General features: G+C 33.6%; 1 protein-coding gene across 23 annotated transcripts in view; it reads left to right on the forward strand.

The window, feature by feature from the left end:
- Positions 1-20,383, forward strand: part of ADGRL3 (adhesion G protein-coupled receptor L3) — a 682,677-nt gene that overhangs the window by 539,637 nt on the left and 122,657 nt on the right. For all 23 annotated transcript variants that reach the window (XM_049092995.1, XM_049092994.1, XM_049092973.1 and 20 more), the window contains 2 exons: positions 4,829-5,038; positions 8,066-8,286. In XM_049092995.1, coding sequence (XP_048948952.1) covers positions 4,829-5,038; positions 8,066-8,286 — 431 coding nt within the window. The remainder of the gene's footprint in view (positions 1-4,828; positions 5,039-8,065; positions 8,287-20,383) is intronic.

Raw genomic sequence — 20,383 nt, forward strand, 5'->3', positions numbered from 1 at the left:
ATGCAGAATTCAAATTCTAAAGTTAAAATCTTCCTCATTCAGACAATGTAGGAATTTCGTGACCTTAATTCATCAGTAACACAAATATTATTAACATAAACTGAACTCGCAATGTTATATAGTGAACTTCGGTAATTCATCAGGTGGTTGGAATAACGTTTTGTGCTCTTAGTTAGCATTAACATTTATTTTTGTTATAGTTATTATTTTTTCTGATCCATCCCTTATCATTCATATAGACTTTTGATTATTTATATGAAAGTTGCTGCAAACAAGAAAATAATACAGACTGTTTTCAGATTGTATTTATTTATTTGAGACGGAGAGAGAGAGCACAGTGAGGAGAGTGAGAAGCAGACTCCCCACTTAGCAAGGAACTCGGTATAGGGCTCGATCCCAGGACCCTGAAATCATGATCTGAGCCAAAAGCAGACGTTTAACTAACTGAGCCACCCTGGCACCCCTATTTTCAGATTCAAAAGAGAAATAAGAAACATTGACTTTCTCACTTTCATATAATGTGTTTGTGGTTGTTTTTGCCTTTGTATATGTTAATTACTTATCACAAGAATCTGAAGCCTTAGTTATTTTATCTCTATGTGTATAAAGCTTTTGATCCTCAGAAGGTTAAGTAGTTTGTTCAGGGTAACAATTATGAAATTGGGCTGACAAGGTTACTCCTAAAGTCTTCTCCCATGCATAGCTTGGTCTCCATTGTCATAATTGTTTAATACCTTGATATTTCAACATATCTTAAGATATTATGGTGTAACAACCTTCTCATTCTCCAGCTCTAATTTTCTTTATCTTTTACATAAGGTTTTAGAGCAGGTGACTTAAGAACCCAAGAGTCCCAAAGATTGTGTAATGGGCAGCATGATACAACTTTTAGTTTAAAATTTAAATCCCTTCTAGAAGGTGGGAATAATTTAAGAGAATTTATTTATAGAGCTCATTAATTGTGTGTCCACTCTATCGTAGACAATTTTGTAGGACCTGTGGATGCATTGGTGATCAGAAGAGATAAAACAACTTGTTCTCTTCGAATGTACTTTCTAGTGGGGGACACAGACAATCAACAAGCAATATTAACAAAATATATAGTGTAGATAAGTGCTGATGAGATAAATAATGCAGGAAAAATAATAGAGAAAAAAAATCAGGAAAAGGTGTTTGCAATTTTAAATGTGGTGACTCGGAAAAACCCTCTATGAGAAGGTGACATTTGAATGAGGAACTGAAGAAGGGTAGCAAGTAAACCATGCAGCTATCTTTTGGAAGAGCATTCCAGGCCACAGGAGCATCAAAGGCAAAGCCTCAGAAACTGGAATGTCTTTGACATACTCAGAGAGTGGAGCATAATCCAACGTGGTGGATGAACTGAATGAAGGGGAGAGTAGGAAATGAAGTCACAGAGATGCAGATGTTGTAGTGCCTTATAGACCCTTGAAAGACTGGTTTTTACTTTCATTGAAATGGAAAACAAACAAAGAAAAGAAATGGAAAACATTGGGTGCCTTTCATCAATGAGTCATATAATCTGAATTGTATTTAAAAATAATTTCTCTGTCCTATTGAGGATAGAGGAAAGGGGGATGAGGGCCAAAGTGAGGAGATCAGTTAGGAGGCTATTAAAAAATGGGTGGCTCCAACCAATTTGGTGTAGTGGAGGTAATGAACAGCTGCCAGATTTAGAAGGCAGGGCCTACAAGATTTCCTGATGGATTAAGAGTGGTAGGTGAAAGAGAGGAATCAATAGGATTCTTAAGTTTTTGACAAGAATAATTCAAAGAATGAAGTTATCATTCACTAAAAGAAATGGAGGGAAGAGAAGTTTTTTTTTGGATGGCTGAGGGAGAAACAGGATATGATGAGGGGCTCAGTTTTGAACATTTAATATTTAATACCTTTTTAAACATCCAGTGGAGATTAAATGATGCTAGAGCTATACTGAAATAACAAATTCAGTTCTCAGGCATTTTGGTCTAAGCAGAGCAGGATTATTACTACCATTCAAAAACAAATATTTATTAAGCATTTTTCATGTGTCAAGCCTGTACTAGGTGCTAGAATATAACATGAATAAGATATAAAATTAATAAGGTGCATAATTGTATATAGTACATATTAGAGGTGTTTGATATAGTGCTCACAAGTGTGGAACTTGGGAATAAGAATACTTGTGATCCATTATCACATTGTTATAAGCATACCTAAGAGTTTTACTCAACTGGCCATCCTCTTGAAGGTTTTTGTGTTTGTCTGTTTGTTTGTTTGTTTGTTTGTTTGTTTGTTTTTCATGGCTTGGCCTCCTGGACGTTCTGTTATGGCGCACTACTATTAAGAGGGCTATTCTCACAGCCCTTGTTGGTATTTAATATCCATTGTTCTTTTCCTTTCATCTGATTTCTAAAATTCGAGTGGTGAGTTGTATTTGAAGGGTGCTGCTAATCACAATATAGTATCTACAAGGTGGCTGGTGTTCATGTTTTCTGAGCTAGACAGTAATACCTGAAAGGTGAATTAATCATTAGACTCTTTTGTTCTGTCTTTGGGTGTAATGTACTTTTTGTACTGATGTTTTGACATCTGGTATTCTCCTCTCAAAAACTCTGCATGGGGTTTTTGAAGGACTTATGAAGGCACTGAGGAAAGTAAATACATCTCTCAATAATGCAACTACCCGGACAAAGGCAGGAGTTTTTTGGTTTCTTCTTTTCTGTCCTTTCTTTTCCTTTTTTTTTTTTTTTTTTTTTTGTTAGTGTTTTAGGTCTTTAGGATACATTTGAGAATGTATTATACCTGCCATTTTTCCCATTATAGAAGACTGCTGTGCTGAACATTGGTGCTTGATACTCAATCACAGCATCTTTCCTTTGAGTCAAAGAAGAGAGCAAATAGCCCTCTGTTCAGGGAACCAGGTAGCACTAACCACTCTCCACTCTCAAACAGTAGAAGTAATTTAAGCTATCTGAGACCCAACACTACTTTAGTAGTGTCCCCTGGAGAACAAAGCAGTTAGAGCAAAATTTCATGTAGTTTTCTTTCATGGTTTGAGCTCCTTCCGAGAAATATATCTAGAGTTATGCAGGAATATTTCAGAACTGTTTCATTGACAGTATTATGGCAGAGTTCTTTATCAAATAACTGTGAAGTCTTATCTGGTGACCTGAGGAGAGCTATGATTTTGGTTACAGCATAGTGCCTGATTTATAAGAATTTCCATATTCAGAATAATCTTTGTATCAAGTTTGTATAAAACAGAAAATTATGAAGTTTGAATAGAAACAAATAACACTAGAAAACCTGGATATTTGTGTATTTTTCAAGTCAGCTTATCAGGGGAAGGCAACTAAATGTAGTAACTTGTATCCTTATCCTAAAATAAAAATCAATGTGCATGACCTACACAGTTGAAAAATATGTCAGTGAGGAACACATCTCTTTGTTTTCAACTAAAAAATTTTCCTATGCTTCTTTTAAATTTTTTACTACTTATGCATATATCCATAACAATGTCATTGTTTTTTTTGTCTAATGAAATTTTGTATAAATGGCATTATACTGTTATAGATCCTTTTGCCACTTGCATTTTTAAAAGATCTAATATTAAATTTTTCATGAGTATCCATGTGTGTGACTATAAACTTAGAACACTGATTTTCTATTACTCTTCAGAATATCATTTTTATAAGTCAACCATCACTTATTTGTTCCCCTACTTATAGAAATTAGGTCTTCAGGCCTTTCAAGAAACCTACAAACAAAAGAGGCATCAATAGTCATAGACAATTTCTCAACTCTGCTCCAACATTTTGGCACACTGATATGTTGGGCCACTATTAATTCTAATGTTCCACAGAAGTGTTTCTAGGTGGAGGCAAAATATAGGAAAGGAATAGAGTTTGGAATCTTAGAACGAGGAGAGAAATGAGATAGTACATGGAATAAGGAACATGAAAGGCATGGAACTCACAGGAACAGCCCCCCCCCCCCAATGCAGTTTTAGTACAGAGGCTTTTATAAGCTTTTTCTTTTTCTTAGCTCTGTTTTATGCTGCTATTGGGTTTGGTAATACTGAATGCTTATTTTCCATCTGTGTATAACAGGCTCTATTCATGCAAAACCCTTCAAGGATCAAACTTCCTGATCTCCTTAAGCCATTCAATATGAATATAAATCCAGTGAATATCCTCATTCTTTTAGATCTTCCACTAAATAAATGGTCCACATATGTGGCTGTTCATCAGCATTAACTGGGAATCTTTATAAAAATGCATACTTTTATGAACTCAACCTGGGAAATTCTGATAAAGAACTTATAGGACAGAGGAAATTTTTTGTTTTAATTAAAAAAACCCTTGGTGATTTAAAAAGCATTTCAATTGAGATACCACTTCCCTAAGCGTTTGGCTTAATTTTTTAAATAGAGTATTCCCTAGTGGGAGTTGTAAAAAAAAGAAAAAGAAAAAAAATAGCCTAAAAAACGTGATATGAGTTGGAAAAAATAAAGCTTTTCCCTGAAATTGTAGGCCAGAATTAAGTTGATTTGCTTTAACTGTTTGTATCCTGAATATACCTACAGCCAAAGAAAGGTGCAAACCCTGTTGACATCCCTGAATATCAAACTGATTTGTACTTCCAGGAGAATATTAAATGCTTTACTTGTGTATTAGAAGACCCAAATAATTAAGTTATCTTGTTCACTGTGTGTGCATAGGGTATGTAGTTACATTATAAAAATCATGCTTCATGAATCCAGGCCTGATCTGACTTTATAATTTGTTATGCATAATTGCAACTTACGGCTTTTCTGTTGTATTTCCAGCACAGTGATGCGGTCCATGACCTTCTTCTGGATGTGATCACATGGGTTGGAATTTTGCTGTCCCTTGTTTGTCTCCTGATTTGCATCTTCACATTTTGCTTTTTCCGCGGGCTCCAGAGTGACCGTAACACCATCCACAAGAACCTCTGCATCAGCCTTTTTGTAGCTGAACTGCTCTTCCTGATTGGGATCAACCGAACTGACCAACCGGTAAGCAGCTTACACTGATATTAGCAAAAACTTCTCCATTTCCAGGTTTCCAGTACTGGAAATGTTCTTGTTCAAAGTATCCTCTCTTCCAGTTGCCTAAGATAGTTATTAAGTTTCAGATATGATATATGACTGAAGTTTTCTTGAGACATTCTGTTCATAACCTTGCCTTTCAAAAGAACAGTGTCTCCTTATTAATTTGCATGTGTGTTTGTTTTTCTTTTGTTTTGATCAGAGCAGAATATGGAGGAAAGTTAAGTAAAAGCATATGGGGAAATGGAAGAGTATCTTTCCCAAAAGATAAAAGTGTTATTTTCAAAGTTTATCACATACTTTTTTTAAAGTTTATTATTATTTTTTTATTAATCTGTGTACCCAGAGTGGGGCTCAAACCCATGACCCTAAGATCAAGAGTTGTGTGCTTTTCCAACTGAGTCAAGCCAACCACCTCTATTGTATACTTCTTTAAAAAATGGTTTATATCATATGAAAAACTTCACATCTGAGCTGAGTTTTTCTAATTGACATATTTGGAAAAGAGTTTAAGCTATAGGTCATTTTTAGAATTTATAAACCCTTCCCAAATTTTGTTTGACACATTGTATTTGCACAAGTTCTGTTTACATCTTTAATGTCCGCTTTGTACTTGACTACAAACTACATTTAGTCATATCAGAAAATAAAAGGAAGGAAGTAGGGAAAGAAAAGGGAGAAGAGGAGCAGCACTAGCCAACTGCTTTTGGTAAAATGAAACAGAAAATATGAATAATAGATAGAATTTTAATTATTCCACAGAATCTATGCCTACTTATACTCTTTTTTTTTTTTTTGTGAGGCCTGTTCTGTTTACTAAGGACTCATGCACATAGTGCACATTTGGCCTCATGACTAAAACTGCAACTGAAAAGAAAACTTCCATTTTTTAGAAGATGTGTAGGCATAATAAATAATTCATTCACTTAATGCTGTTTTCTGGTATGTGTCCATAAGTATGGAGTACTTTACAATAAAAATGCAGTTGAATTCATGTTTGTGATTACACATTCATGATTAATGGCTGTAAAGGGTACAATTATGGTGATTATACTTTTAATTGGTTATCATATACAAATGTGACAGCTTTTCCTATAAATGCATATATATGAATAAGCAATCAAAGTGCACATTTTTTCCCCAAAAAGTAAAGCCTTCTGATAACAAAAATTAATAGTTGAAGTTCTAACTCAAAAAAGCAAGAAATGGAAAACTGTGTTAGTTTCCAAGAAGAAATCATTCCATCCTGTTGTTAACCTGCAATTCAATTGATGTGTAATTTCTTTTCATTTAGAAACTTTCATTCTTACTTTTGTTTCCTGAAAATCATATGGTATGATAAGCTTCACCACATGTTGCATACTGCACAAAACTCACTCCTGAAAAGTAAAATAGAGAAGAAAGATGGACATGAAACATTGGAGTAGAGTGCATCTTACCCCAACCTGCTTTCTTCTTGTTGCTGGATAGGTGTCCTCTTCCTGACTCTTATGTGCTCATGAGGCTCTGCTTCCTCTCTAGTCTGACACTGGACGTCCTCATCTCCCTTCGTTGTCATCTCTCTAACTCAGTGAAATTGACCTGCTGCTTGTCTCTTTCCCAAGGATTATACTCATCACTGAACCACAGTAATCTGATAATGTTTATAATTTTGTTGCCCTTTTCTAGTAAGAGATACCGATTTTAGTTAGGATTTCTTTCTCTCTCTTTTTTAAGATTTATTTATTTACTTATTTATTTGGGAGAGAGAGAGGGAGAGAAAGTGTACATGTGGGGGAGTGGAAGGGGCAGACAGAGAGGGAGAGAGAGAATCCCAAGCAGACTCCTCCATGCTGAGAGTGGAACTCCACCAGGCTTGATCCTACAACTCCCAAGACCACAACTTGTGCCAGACCCACCCACAGTCAGACACCAAGCTGATTGCACTACCCAGGCACCGCTAGGATTTCTTAAGTAAAAAATAAAGACCCCAATCTCCCCAAGGAGTAAGAATTTCAGAACTGAGATTAGAAAATTAATATATGGTCAGATGAAACTTGTAGTACCTTAGAGAATATGCCAAAATAAGGACTGGCTATCTTTTTTTTTTTCATTTTTTTTACCAAGCTTGTATAGCCCAACATTTCATAGAATAACAGAAAAATGAGAGGAAGAAAGAACTCCAGAACCTTTTGTATTATTTTAACCAGACTTGCTTTTATACTTTGCAGCATGAACTTCCCAGTGCTAACTTAGATCTTTTCTGAAACCAGGCAGGGAAGAAATAACCCAGCCCATAATAATAATGAAGAAATGATCCCGTCACAGAATACTGTAATTATTATATATTTTTTTAACTTTCAGAGCTTTTATTCTCCTTGGTTTTAATGTTTCTCTTTCATTTACAATTGAAGAACTTAATGTGTTAGAACACACATGTTTATGGCCAAGAAAAATAATGCATGCGATGTTATTTTTAAAACTGCAGGCTAATCTCAGTAATAATTATCAATAAATAAGCTCTTATTAGAAGTTTTTCATAAATTATTTAATAATGTTTCCTTATTATCATTCTATGCTGTCATCTGTAAGCCCTTCTTAAATAAAATGTCGAGGGTGGTTTTTAATGAGGTTTTATTATTTTTTAAAAGATTTTATTTATTTATTCATGAGAGACAGAGAGAGAGAGAGAGGCAGAGACACAGGCAGAGGGAGAAACAGGCTCCTGGCAAGGAGCCTAATGTGGGACTCGATCCCAGGTCCTGAGAGATGCTCAACCGCTGAGCCACTCAGGCATCCCTATTTAATGAGGTTTTAAAATCTGAATTTTAAAAAATAAAAAAAAAATAAAATAAATAAAAATAAAATAAAATCTGAATTTTAGGAATCTCATCTAGATTACTTTTTTGCAGACCTGTTGTGTTACCACAGTCTTGATAACTGTTAATTTTGATTTCATGGTACTTCGTGATACTTCGGTTGGTTGTTACTGGAGTCCTTTGTTGCCTTCCCCAGATTGCCTGTGCCGTTTTCGCTGCGCTCTTACATTTCTTCTTCTTGGCCGCCTTCACCTGGATGTTCCTGGAGGGAGTGCAGCTCTACATCATGCTGGTGGAGGTTTTTGAGAGTGAGCATTCACGAAGGAAATACTTCTACCTGGTGGGCTACGGGATGCCCGCGCTCATTGTGGCTGTGTCAGCTGCGGTAGACTACAGGAGTTATGGAACAGATAAAGTGTGAGTTTATGTTTTCTTACCTTTTTTTTTCTCTCTTTTGGAATCTAGTTGAAATAAATGCTTTGGCTTTGCTTGGAAGCTAAGGTCTTTCTATTATCTCACAGCAAAAAATGATTGAACTGGAGAAACAAATGGGGATAATTTGATTCACGGGGATACTTTTGTTGTGATATAAAAAAGAGAAAAAAGTCTGAGTCAGTAGGATGCTGTTTAAAACAGCTTAATTTTCCCACAGCTACATCAGAGCCTTGAGTAATTATAAGAAGATGATCGTTTTAATATCTTTCAGAGCATTGAGGCATTTGTCAAATGAAGAACTAGCTATGTCAGAAAGTGTGTATTCAGAGGACAGTGTAGTCTCTGATATTAATGGCTTCTCTTCTTCCTGACCTGTCAGTTCTAGTCACTAGAAAGAAATTTATATCATTAACAGAAAGAGAGACAATAGGAGCAGAGACAGCTTATTATTCTCCCCCACTCCCCACCCCCGTTTTTCTAGGGAGTGTCGTGTTATAGTGATGAATTTTATTTTCAGTATACATTCAAATTGGTAAGACATACATGTAGAGATGTCAAGAAAGGAAAGGAATTCAGTGCAAAATATTTTTGTAATCCACATAAATATAATAGTTGGCATTCTGAGAATGAATGAAAGTTTCAATAGAAAAAAGATTCAAAAGAAGACCAAGATAGATCTGTGATGAATACCCACATTTAGGACATAGTTTGAGGCAGAACAATAAAAAATAAAGACAAGAGTTGACTGGAGCCTTAAAAGAATGAGAAGCCTGTTTCAAGATGGTGTTTCAGAACACCATCGGCAGTGTTCTATATCAAAGATAATTCAAGTAGGATCAGCATGAGGAAAAATTATTTGTCCTTTGCAACAATTATTTTGGCAGTGCTGGAAGTGGAAGCCAAATTGGAAGGTTCGAAGAGATAAGTCAATAGCAAGAAAGTAGAGTCTTAAAGTATTATCTACACTGTGAAAAAATTTGATAGAGAAATAGTGAAGAGATTAACTTGTAGTAACAGAAATGAAGAAGAATTTTTAAAAATGAAGTCCAAAGAATGTCTAGGGTGGGAAGAATCGATTTGATGGGAGGAGATTAATAGAGGGGAAAATATCTTAATACCTCTTTGTATTTAATATATAGACAGGCTGAATGAAAGGGAAAGGTCCTAGGGGGATAGAAAGGCATAAGATTATACTTACAATTAAGAAAATCTTGATTTAATAATGGAAGTGGCTTTGGAATTCACCTACTCCACGGCATTAATTTTAAAGATTAAAAAATCAAGGACCAGATAAATTAATTGCCTTGCCCATGGTTATAGAGCTAGATAGTGGCACATTTGTGATAAAATAAGTCAGATTTATTTCCACTAAACTAGTATGTTTTTGGAAAAGTAGAATGACCCCTCTCTTCTGAGATGAGTGTGAAGGAAAGAACAGATAATATGAATTTTGAAAGTGGAAGAACTTTTCCATCAAGTAGAAGAAGCTGACTTTTGCTGAGTGAATAGGTGAGGTCGTGTTGAGAGGATAGGAGATTTGAAAAGCTTTGAAATGAGCACTATGGAAAATGTGTTAAGGAGCCAATTAGACATTAATAAAAAGATTTCCAAGCAGTAGTGAAGGCTCAGATGAGGTTAGATAACATCAATTTGTACAGAAGTTAATAAGCCAAATTTCATGACTTTCCACCAGCAATCAGCAGCCTGAATATGCTGGCAATAAAGCAGCTCACTTCCCAGAAGAGAGGATTCATAAGGAGGGAAGACAAGCAGAAGCATTATTGGGAACATAGTTAAAGTGGAATATGTGTGGGTTCAGAGGCATGAATAATACGATTGAAAGAAGACCATCTTACCTTTGCTGAATTTTTTTCTTGAGTATAGGGAAGGCTATAAAAAGCCATTTGTCTAAATTAACAAATAGTAATTATTTTTTAATCTGATTTTTATGAATTGTGCTCCAATCTAGTTCATTTTATGAATACCAGTGACAACTGTGGAGCAATTTAGAATTAGATAAAAATATGAAAAGTGTTTGCTTCTAAAGACCTCTTAGAGGAGGGGAAATTAGGTAGATCAGAAGTTTTTTTTTTAATAATACTTTTACTGATATAATTTACACACTACAAAATTCACCTCAGTAGAGTGTATTTAGAGTGTACACCTCAGTAGTTATTAGTACATTCACAGTGTTATGCACCCATAACCACCATTTAATTTTAAAACATTTTGATCGCCTTAAAAAGAAACCCAAAGTAATCACTCCCCTTAGGTCATAGGATTTTTACATTTTAATTAATGCATATCCCATCTAAGATACTAAATTAAGCGATACAGTTATTTGTGACCTTATACTATTTAAATATTTTCCTTCAGTAATTCCATTTTGCTGTCTTACAGTTCCTGATTTGCTTTGATTTTATGTTTTTTTTTTCTTTTTAGATATTTGCAAATTTTCTTGTTACTAAACTGACTGAAACTTGTTTATTTTGTGTTTTAGTCATTTATTTTGAGACAGATGTCATTTTCTGGATAGTAGGAATCTATCTTTCCTTAAAATCAATAATATGTAAGTCTCTTGTGACTGTTCAAGCTTTGGCCATCATTGTTTTAATTTCCTGTACCATAACTGGAAGCTCTCATTTACTGACATTATTACTGTGTGGGAATACAGGCTAATTTACTTCCCAGGCACTGATTTAAAATAAGCCTTCATAATAGTTCGGTTCCACAATTATGATTTTTCCCAACACAAAGAGCAGGAAAGCAGATATAGAGAAAAGGGAGGATAGTTGAAAGAGGAGAGAAAAGAATAAGGAAAATTACTTTAAATTCCATCACAGGCAGACAAAGACTGTTTAGTGTCTCATTTGTACATTTTAAATAAATCGTCCACTGAGAGACCTTCAGAATACTTGGAAAAAATGTTCAACTTCTACCGATTGGGAATGCATCCAATCCAGTGTCTATTTTGCCCATAGAAGAAGCAGGTGTTAAAAAAGAAACATTATTCAGGCATTTGTATTTACTTGAAAAATCGAAATGAACAGATCATGTTTTCCATTAGGAGTTTAATCGAGATACGTTCTCAAAGAAAAATATAAACAATGAATTTTTACACAACTTGAAGAATTTCTGCGTATAGAATTATATATCTTGTTCCTTATTATCAAATCTGTCTTTGTTGCTTCACACTCTATTACTATAGTCTATTGCTTTTATTTGACTTTAGATGGCATTCCTGATCCCTGTTCATCTCATGACTCTTTTTCTGATGTAAATCTACTAACCCAAATTGTGCTGTTGTTTTATGCCTGTTTGTTTGCTAGTTTTACCCTCTTATAAGCTACATTAAGTTTTTAATACAAATATATAAAGTATACAGTCTTAAATAAATTGGAATTAGTCAGAATTCAGACATGTATTTTCAGCCCTTTTCTGTAAATTCTTATTAAGCTCAATACAATGAATATTTATGTCTTAGAAATCTACTTCACTTATTTTTGGAACTTTGTTATTATTAAATTTTTACTTCAGTTTCAGCAACTTTAGAGTACATCCAGAATAAAACCATTGGATATGTATTATAGTAATCCAAATAATAATGAACATTCTTCCTTTTTCTCTCCTCTTAATGTATTTAATTATATTTTATTATACTGACAATGAGGTTTTATCACTGAAACCTTTAATAGTAGTAATAATAGCTTACATTTCTAAAAACTACAGAATCATGTCAATGGAAAGAGATAAAATTAGAAATAAAATTAGTTTTGTAGGTTAAATAAATGTTACTTTGATACAGATAGTGGTAACTATCATATTCCATCTGGCTGATGGAATATGATGTGTTTTTCCATGAAATGTTAGGTTGTTGAACTGATTATTATGTACAAAACACATACACACAAAGCACACATAATTTGATTTTGAGAAGTTGCTTAGTTTGCAATGCTTGCAAGAGAATTTTATTATTATTTTCTGATGTTGTTTAATCAAATCTTTTTATCTGTACTCACATTATTCTCAAGAATGTACTTAGAATTACATTTAGTCACAATAATTGGACATTTAAAAAATTAGATTAGAAGACCAGGATAATCATTTAAAAGAAAAAAGGAAAAACCTCTCAGCTAGTGGACCACAGTTCTAAATTGCACTGTTAACAATGGGCATTTATTCAGTTTTATCTCTGTTTTCGTATCTTCCCTTAGTATCTCTTATACTTTTATTCATATGCACATTCAGTGAAGCTATCCAGTAAATGATACTGTCAGAAGATAAAACCTGGCATTGACTTAACAATAATTTAAACATGGCTGATTTACAAATTCTGTGCTAGATACTTTTATTTTATGATCTGAAACTAATTAGTTCATGTAAACTTTAATTACCTTAATATTACCAAAAATAGAAGCTGCTTTAACAGTTAATTTTTATTTAAAGGCAAATCACATTTTAGTTTATACCACTTTCCTCACAATCAAAGTATACAATGGAAAAAGGAGTGGTTAACAGGATGGGTAAATTGGAAAAGGATTAGGAGTAGGTTCCAGGAGGAAGGAAGGCTCTGGAAAGAAATGAAGTCCAGGGAACAGCCCAAGACTTAAAAATACGGGCTCAAAAATTAGTAAGGGATTTCCAAAAGATGTCAATTAGGTCATAAACATTTATAATGAATCAGAACATCCTTGAGTACTAGAAGCATAACCAGGGTCTTAAAAATAATTGAAATCAAATTCTATGGTCTGAAAATTATTATAAATCATCTATTAAGTCTTGTATTTGTCTCTCCAGCTCACTAGTTTAAGGACAACTCTAAAAGAGGTAGTGTCTTCTCTGCTTTTAGCATCCCTGCCCTCAGTTTCTTTGTTTTCACTTCATTATTTAACCAGGATAATCATTTGGATAGAAAAGTGATTATTGATTTTTTTTTTTTTTTTTTTTTTTTTTTTTTAAATTTTTTTAATTTTTATTTATGATAGTCACAGAGAGAGAGAGGCAGAGGGAGAAGCAGGCTCCATGCACCGGGAGCCCGATGTGGGATTCGATCCCGGGTCTCTAGGATCATGCCCTGGGCCAAAGGCAGGCGCCAAACCACTGCGCCACCCAGGGATCCCTGATTTTTTTTTAATACCAGATTATAGTATTATTCAAGAAGGAACCTAGCCAAAGAGCATTGACCCGGATGGAGATACCTGTCTGACTCAGTCAGTAGAGCCTGTGACTGTTGATCTTGTGGCCATGAATTCCAGCCCCACTTTGGGGGTAGAGTTTACTTAAGAAAAAAAAAAAAAAAAAAAAAAAAAGCAAAAAACAAAAACAATAACACACATTGGACTTGATAGTATCTGCAAGTTATATGCACAGCGGGTTTATAGAATATATTTCACAATTTCAAAGCACTTCAACCCACTCACAGAAAATTATATATTCATTTGGATTAGCTCTCCAAACTTATTATATGTTGTAAAATATTCCCACTTGTAACATTTCATTGACATGAAACATCTACCTTATTGAACATATTATTACCTTTTTTTAAAAAAAAAGATTTTATTTATTTATTCATGAGAGACACAGAGAGATAGAGAGAGAGGCAGAGACACAGGCAGAGGGAGATGCAGGCTCCATGCAGGGAACCCAACGTGGAACTTAATCCTGGGTCTCCAAGATCATGCCCTGGGCCGAAGGCAGCTCCAAGCCGCTGAGCCACCTGGGCTGCCCATATTATTACCTTGATTTTAGGCTTGCCAATGGGAAATAGGGTAAATAACGAAGAAGTAGTTTTCATTGACATAGATCAAGATGATTATTCACTATGTGTGTGGGGAGTACTGGGTATGTCTACATGTTATTTTACTAAAGGTCAAAAGTGTGTATGTGTATGTGTATTAGAGATTGATGGCTCTTGTGTCAGCATTTCATCACCTGGGAACCCTATGATTAGGCATAAAATTATAACAATACATAAGAATTGGGGATTGAGCATAATCTTTTCTGTTAAGGAGTTAGATAATAGTTCTGATGTTGATTTTGAGTTCATATTTGAACCAAAGAAGTATAACTAACTGCCACATCTAGACATCACTTTTTATCATAACTCCACTCACTAGAAGGTTACAATAAAAAAAGAAAAAGAAAAGCACATGTTGATGAAGATGTAGACAATTAGAATCCCCACGTACTACCATGGGCAATGTAAAATTGTGTAGTTAGCTACTTTGGAAAACAGATCTTCTGTATGTTGTATGATTCCACATATGTAAAATGTCCAGAACAGGTAAACCTTTAGAGAGAAAAAGGATAGTGGTGGCTAGGACTGGGGAGAGAGTAGGGAAGCCTTTGGGAGTGAATTTGGTAGAGAAAGGGAGGAGTGACTTTAGGTGGGTACAGGGTTTCATTTCTGTGCCATGAAAATATTCTAAAATTCGATAATTTTACAACTTTTAAATGGACAAAAAACATCAAATTGTACATTTAAGTGGATGATTTAAAATTAATATAAATTATATTGCAACAAAGCTGTTTTAAAATACTAATTTTTTTACTAACTTATTGAGATGAATTTATATTTTAAAAGATCTAATATTTCCACTTGAGACATGTTTCAACAACCTATGCTTTATATACAGCATGTAAATTTCTCATCTACTCATTGAGAACTTATAAATGTCAACAAAACTAGAACTTTTATTTATAACTCATATCTTGGTTTTCTTTGATAAACACATAGTAGGCCCAGGGACTTTGGAGTCAGGTAGACTAGGATAAAATTTGGCTTTGCTAATTATTAGTCATGTGGCTATGGGTAAATCAGTTAGTTTTTCTGAGTTTCATTTTCCAATCTCTAATATGGCACCTTGCAAAACTATTACAGTTTGAGAATATGTGTTCTTGTATATATGAGTAAGTACATATGTGTATGTGTCTGTGTGTGCATATATGCATATATATATATTTAAGCAAGCAGGCATGTAAAGTATCTGGCATATATAAATGTTTATTAAATTAAAACTATTATTATTACTGATACTATTATTTGGCTGATCCAAATGAAGGAATACAAACTTTATGATTAGCAACATTGTTATAGTCATAAAATAAATTGTTTTAAAAGCATCCATTTATAGAGAAGTGATGATAATTCTTATGCTGCTGCCTCAATTAATTTAAGCAACATGAGACAGTAGGAATTATTCTAACATTTAGTATTAATAAATTAAAATACATAGTGCTTTTCTAACCTTTGTAGTTCACCATAAAAATGTAGGATGCATTTTGCTGAAGAAAAACATTTTTTTTTTTTTTTTTTTACAAAATAACATATTGGGGACATGAAGATAACATAACCTGCATTTTATGTATGAGATCTAGTTTTGAATTCTAAGATCTAAAACTGTAGTTGAACCACAAATACTAGTCTTGACTACTACTGATCACGTTCCATTCCTGCATCACTCTGTCAGTATTTTTTCCAGTTCATGTACTTGCTCACAAAATATTTCAAGATTAGATGCATGAGTGTGCTATGATGAAAATGGCATTAAAGGAAATTAACGTATTACGCAGCAAGCTTAGAACTGGAGTTACTATGCTTGAAGTATATATTTGTCCCTATTCCTCTTCTCTTCCTTTTTTCTTGTCCCAGTACTCTTTATTCCTTCTTTTTTTTCCCAATTTTACCAGATCTATGTTACAGAAATATAAAGAGATCTGCATATGTTACAGAGAAAAAAGATTATGTATTATATAAGCTCTCATAACCTGATATAATTAAGCCTTGTAAATTTTATGGTCTAGTAGTAGCCAAAGATTGTTTACTGGCTATATTTAAACTCACCAAGGATGAGTCAGTCGGAGACTTAGGATCCTATAGAAAAGGAAGCAAACACCATTTTAACTTCTGTTATTTCAGAAAACTGGCGAATAGTCAGATGTCTGCTTTGATAAGCTTGAGTTAAACAGGCAACAAAAATACGAAGACCCAAAGCATTTTAATGGCATATATTAAACATGCTAACTTGGAATAAGAGTCTGGTAATTGGCTTTACCATTTTTCTAAGTACAGAACCATATATTTTTAAATCATGAGAAAATAAAGTGGTGAGTATTTTAATAGAAGAGAATAAGCTTTAGAAGTATGGTTTTCAGTTGTCTTGTTTTGAGAAATTAAGTTGTTACATTATCGTATTTTTCTCTTTTCTGAGTAAACATGAAATTGATACCTGCTGGATTGGTGACATCTTTGAGGAAGACTGATCCAGATATCAACACTTTATTATTTAATTTGCAGTAATGTGTCTTATATTTTAGAAGACAATTCTGGAGGAGAGTAGTAATACGTCCTTTTGGATTAGCACCAGTTCTTTAGAATATTAAATCAATAAACTTGTATTAATGTAGTAAGACTTCATCAAATATATAACAGTATATGCAGCTTTTACAATTTGAAGAAAAAATGCTACAAAAAGAAATTTTGTGACATCTTTGTATTTAAGCAAGTGGAAAAAAAAAGTCAAGGCTTATGATACATGACAAGTGTTCCTTTGAATTCCAAGATATATGAAGATTTTTCAGTATTACTTCAAATAAGCACTCTGGTGAGGCCAGAATGTACTTGTTTTTCAACTGCAAGTCATCTCTTTTATTAAAGTACTGCTATAAACACACTCTATAAATTGTACTCATATAACCAAATTTTATTAAAAAAAGAAATTGATATATCTTAAAAATTAACAAGAATAGTCTATGAGATTATTGATTTCACAAATTAAATGTTACTTTAGTGATAAAGGTAATTTTTAGATAAATTATATCCTCCAATAGCAGGTCTATCTGGCCATTTGCAAGCTGGACTTTATTGCGCTTCATGTAATCAATCATGTGTTCCTCTAGCATTTTCGCTATATCCAAGTGATATTGAATGGCCTAGACTTATGGAACACCATGATGTGGGATATAGGTGCCCATGCAAGGAATAAGCACCCCACGTATTACTGTCCTTTACCTTAAAGCCATGGTGCATTCTTTCAACATTGGCACAGGAAACTCAGAGAAGGAATCAGGCAAACTTTTAAGGTAGCTAATGGGAAAGAGAGGAACTGTGGAAAGCTCTGCGAAAGCCAGCATGTGGCCAAAAACAACAGCAGGTGTGGCCATATGGCAATCGAATTAGAAAAGGGATTTTTGCCACACTGCCTTCCAGAAGATAGTCAAACCCAGGCAGCACTTGTGGAGGGATGATTTACTCAGTACATTTTAAGTGTTTCATATTGCCTCTTACACTGTTCAATTCCAAAGGGAACTTAAATCTATTACACCAAATAGATATTGAAGCATTTTCTTAAAAAATAAAAAAATAATAAATTTTAAAGTAATTTCAGTTCTACATTTAATGATCATTATGCCAAAAGCATGTTTATTTCTCACCAAGCATTTGCTGAAACTGTTTTCAAAAAAGAAAAGCTTTTTAAGGCTAAAATTTAATAACGTTTTATTTTAACAACACATTTGGTGAGATTATTTAACATTTTAAAATCCCCTACCTTGTCCAAGACACTCTGTAATAATATACTTTAAATTATTTGTGTAAGAAGCCCTTAACCTATAGAATAACATTTTCCAGAAATTCTTGAAGCACATTTTCCTTTAAAAAGAATTTGCTGAAAATGTGTTTTGCTTCTCAGATTAGCTCTCAAAAACTTGTTTGACCTACTAAAGAACAGGAGCTATACTAGTAAGGTTCATTTTCAATTTTATAATTTTATTATTAGTATTGTATTATCTTATAATTTCAGCAGCATTCTTGGAGTGTGTGTGTGTGTGTGTGTGTGTGTGTGTGTGTTTTAATCTGGGGAAATGTCCATGCTTTGTCTTTTATTGTTCTTACCTTGAGGGAAAATATTGTCTTTGTTGAGAACCAAGAGAGACTTGAACATTTCCCTTGCTCCCCTCCACACTTAGACACACTTCTATTAGAGTGATAACAAACTAGCCTATGGTCAGCATGAAGATAATAGTTCATATTTCAAACTTATATTTTCTAGTTTGTTTCTGCTTATTAGCAGCACCACACTTTTACTTTCCATGACCATATTTTCAGAACAACAGACCAATAGGAAGATACCTACTCAAACTAATAGCTTAAGTATTGATTTCTTCCCTATAACAGCATTTTTTCAAATAGTATTATTATGTATATCTTGAATAAACAGAAATCATCTGCCTATGTAAAAAATGTGAACTAGTAATCAGGTTCTTTTTGGAGTACAAATATTATATTTCTATTGAAATTAGTTTACATATATTTAACTTAGTAGACGAAAGTCCTAATTTGTTGTTTTAAAATTGTGTTTTTCAGGGTATATGATTATTTTTGTTTTGCCTAAGAATCTAGGTTTTAACCTTTTTTAAAAAAATTACGTTACAGAAAAGTAAAAAGAAAAACGTAATAAATATCACTGCCTCTGTCACTCAAATGTTACACTGCTGTATTTTGGCATGTCACTTCCAGTAAGTATTTAAATAAAACATATGGTTAAGCCCCTTTGGTTGACTTTTTAGTCTTTTCACTCTCATGTGAAAGGCAACCACTAACACGAGTTTGAATTTTTCTCCCTTTCAATTAAAAAAAAAATACATATGTGTATCTTTTAAGCATATGAGTATTATTTTTAATATGTAGCTTCAACAGCTATGAGCACTAACCCCATGCAGTTCAAAATCCACATCTAACTTTTGATCCCTTAAAACTTAACTACTTACTTAGTATTGACCAGACAGAAGCCTTCCAATAATATCAATGGTCAATCAGCTTGTATTTTATGTTATATATATATATATGTATATTCCATTCTTATAATAAAGTAAGCTAAAGGAAACTACATATTATTAATAAGAAAATCCCAAGGAAGAGAAAATACCCTTACAATACTGTACTGTATTGACTGAGAAAAAATCCACATGTAAGTGGACCCATATAGCTCAAGCTCTAGTGGTTCAGGGGTCAACTGTATGTTCAAAGGTATATGACGTATCATATATGGCATAGATGCTTCATGTTACTTTTTCATTACACTTCGTTATCATGATCTATCTTATTGACATGTAAAGATCCACCTTCTCCCTTTTAACTATTTTACAACATTTCATCAAAGAAATGTTCTCTTCAAAGAGAAGAACGTTTTATTGATCCAGTCATCTACTGATGGACGTTGATAAGTTCCTTTCTTTATAGTATATCTGCTATTCCATTCATTCTGAGGTTTAAGTAACATTTTCATAATAATCAAGAAATATTTATATACTTTGGATTTTCAGTTTTAGACCACCTAGCAGACCACTCTTGAATATTTTCCACTGGAGATGTTTTCTTTTTTAATTGTACATCAAATATAGCAAAATGGCAAATAATTCAAGATATAATTTTTAACATCAAATGTAATTTGTTCAAAATTTACATTAATCTTTCTCATAACTAGTCACTTCCATTTTGTCTTCCTGTCATCCTGAAGAATGAAAATGTAATTTCCCAGAGGCTTTAAGAATTGGGAGAGTATTAAATGTAACTGAAATTAAGTGATTAATAATTTACTTTTGGGTCATGAATCAACTTCACGGGATGCTAAGGATCATTTGCAACCCCAGAAGCACTGGCAGTAACAATGCACTTTTTAAGACTCAAGAACTCTCAAAGGTTGGCTGCCCAACCTAATTAAACTTCAATCTTCTGATACCAAATTTATTTCTTCTTTGTACTGAATTTCCTCAGATCTTCTTGACAGGAAAATGTCACTTTGCCTGACAGCTGATAGACAGGTTATGTAGCACCATAATTGGAGAGAAAAGGATAGCTTAAAGCTACTCGATTTAATGGCTCTGTGTATGGCTTTTTCTCTTTCTTTTCCTTTTTTTTTTTTTTTTTTTAAGGTTTCTATGACAGACACAAAAGGCCTTAGCAAATAGGCCTACTGCCATTTTTTCCCTGTTTCCTCCAGGAGTAATTATCTTACTCCATCAATAGTGCTGTCAGAAATTGGGCACATAATTCAGCATTTAAATGAACAAGCAATGTAAT

This window comes from Canis lupus, chromosome 13 (assembly GCF_003254725.2).
Source record: "Canis lupus dingo isolate Sandy chromosome 13, ASM325472v2, whole genome shotgun sequence".
NCBI classification, from domain to species: Eukaryota; Metazoa; Chordata; class Mammalia; order Carnivora; family Canidae; genus Canis; species Canis lupus.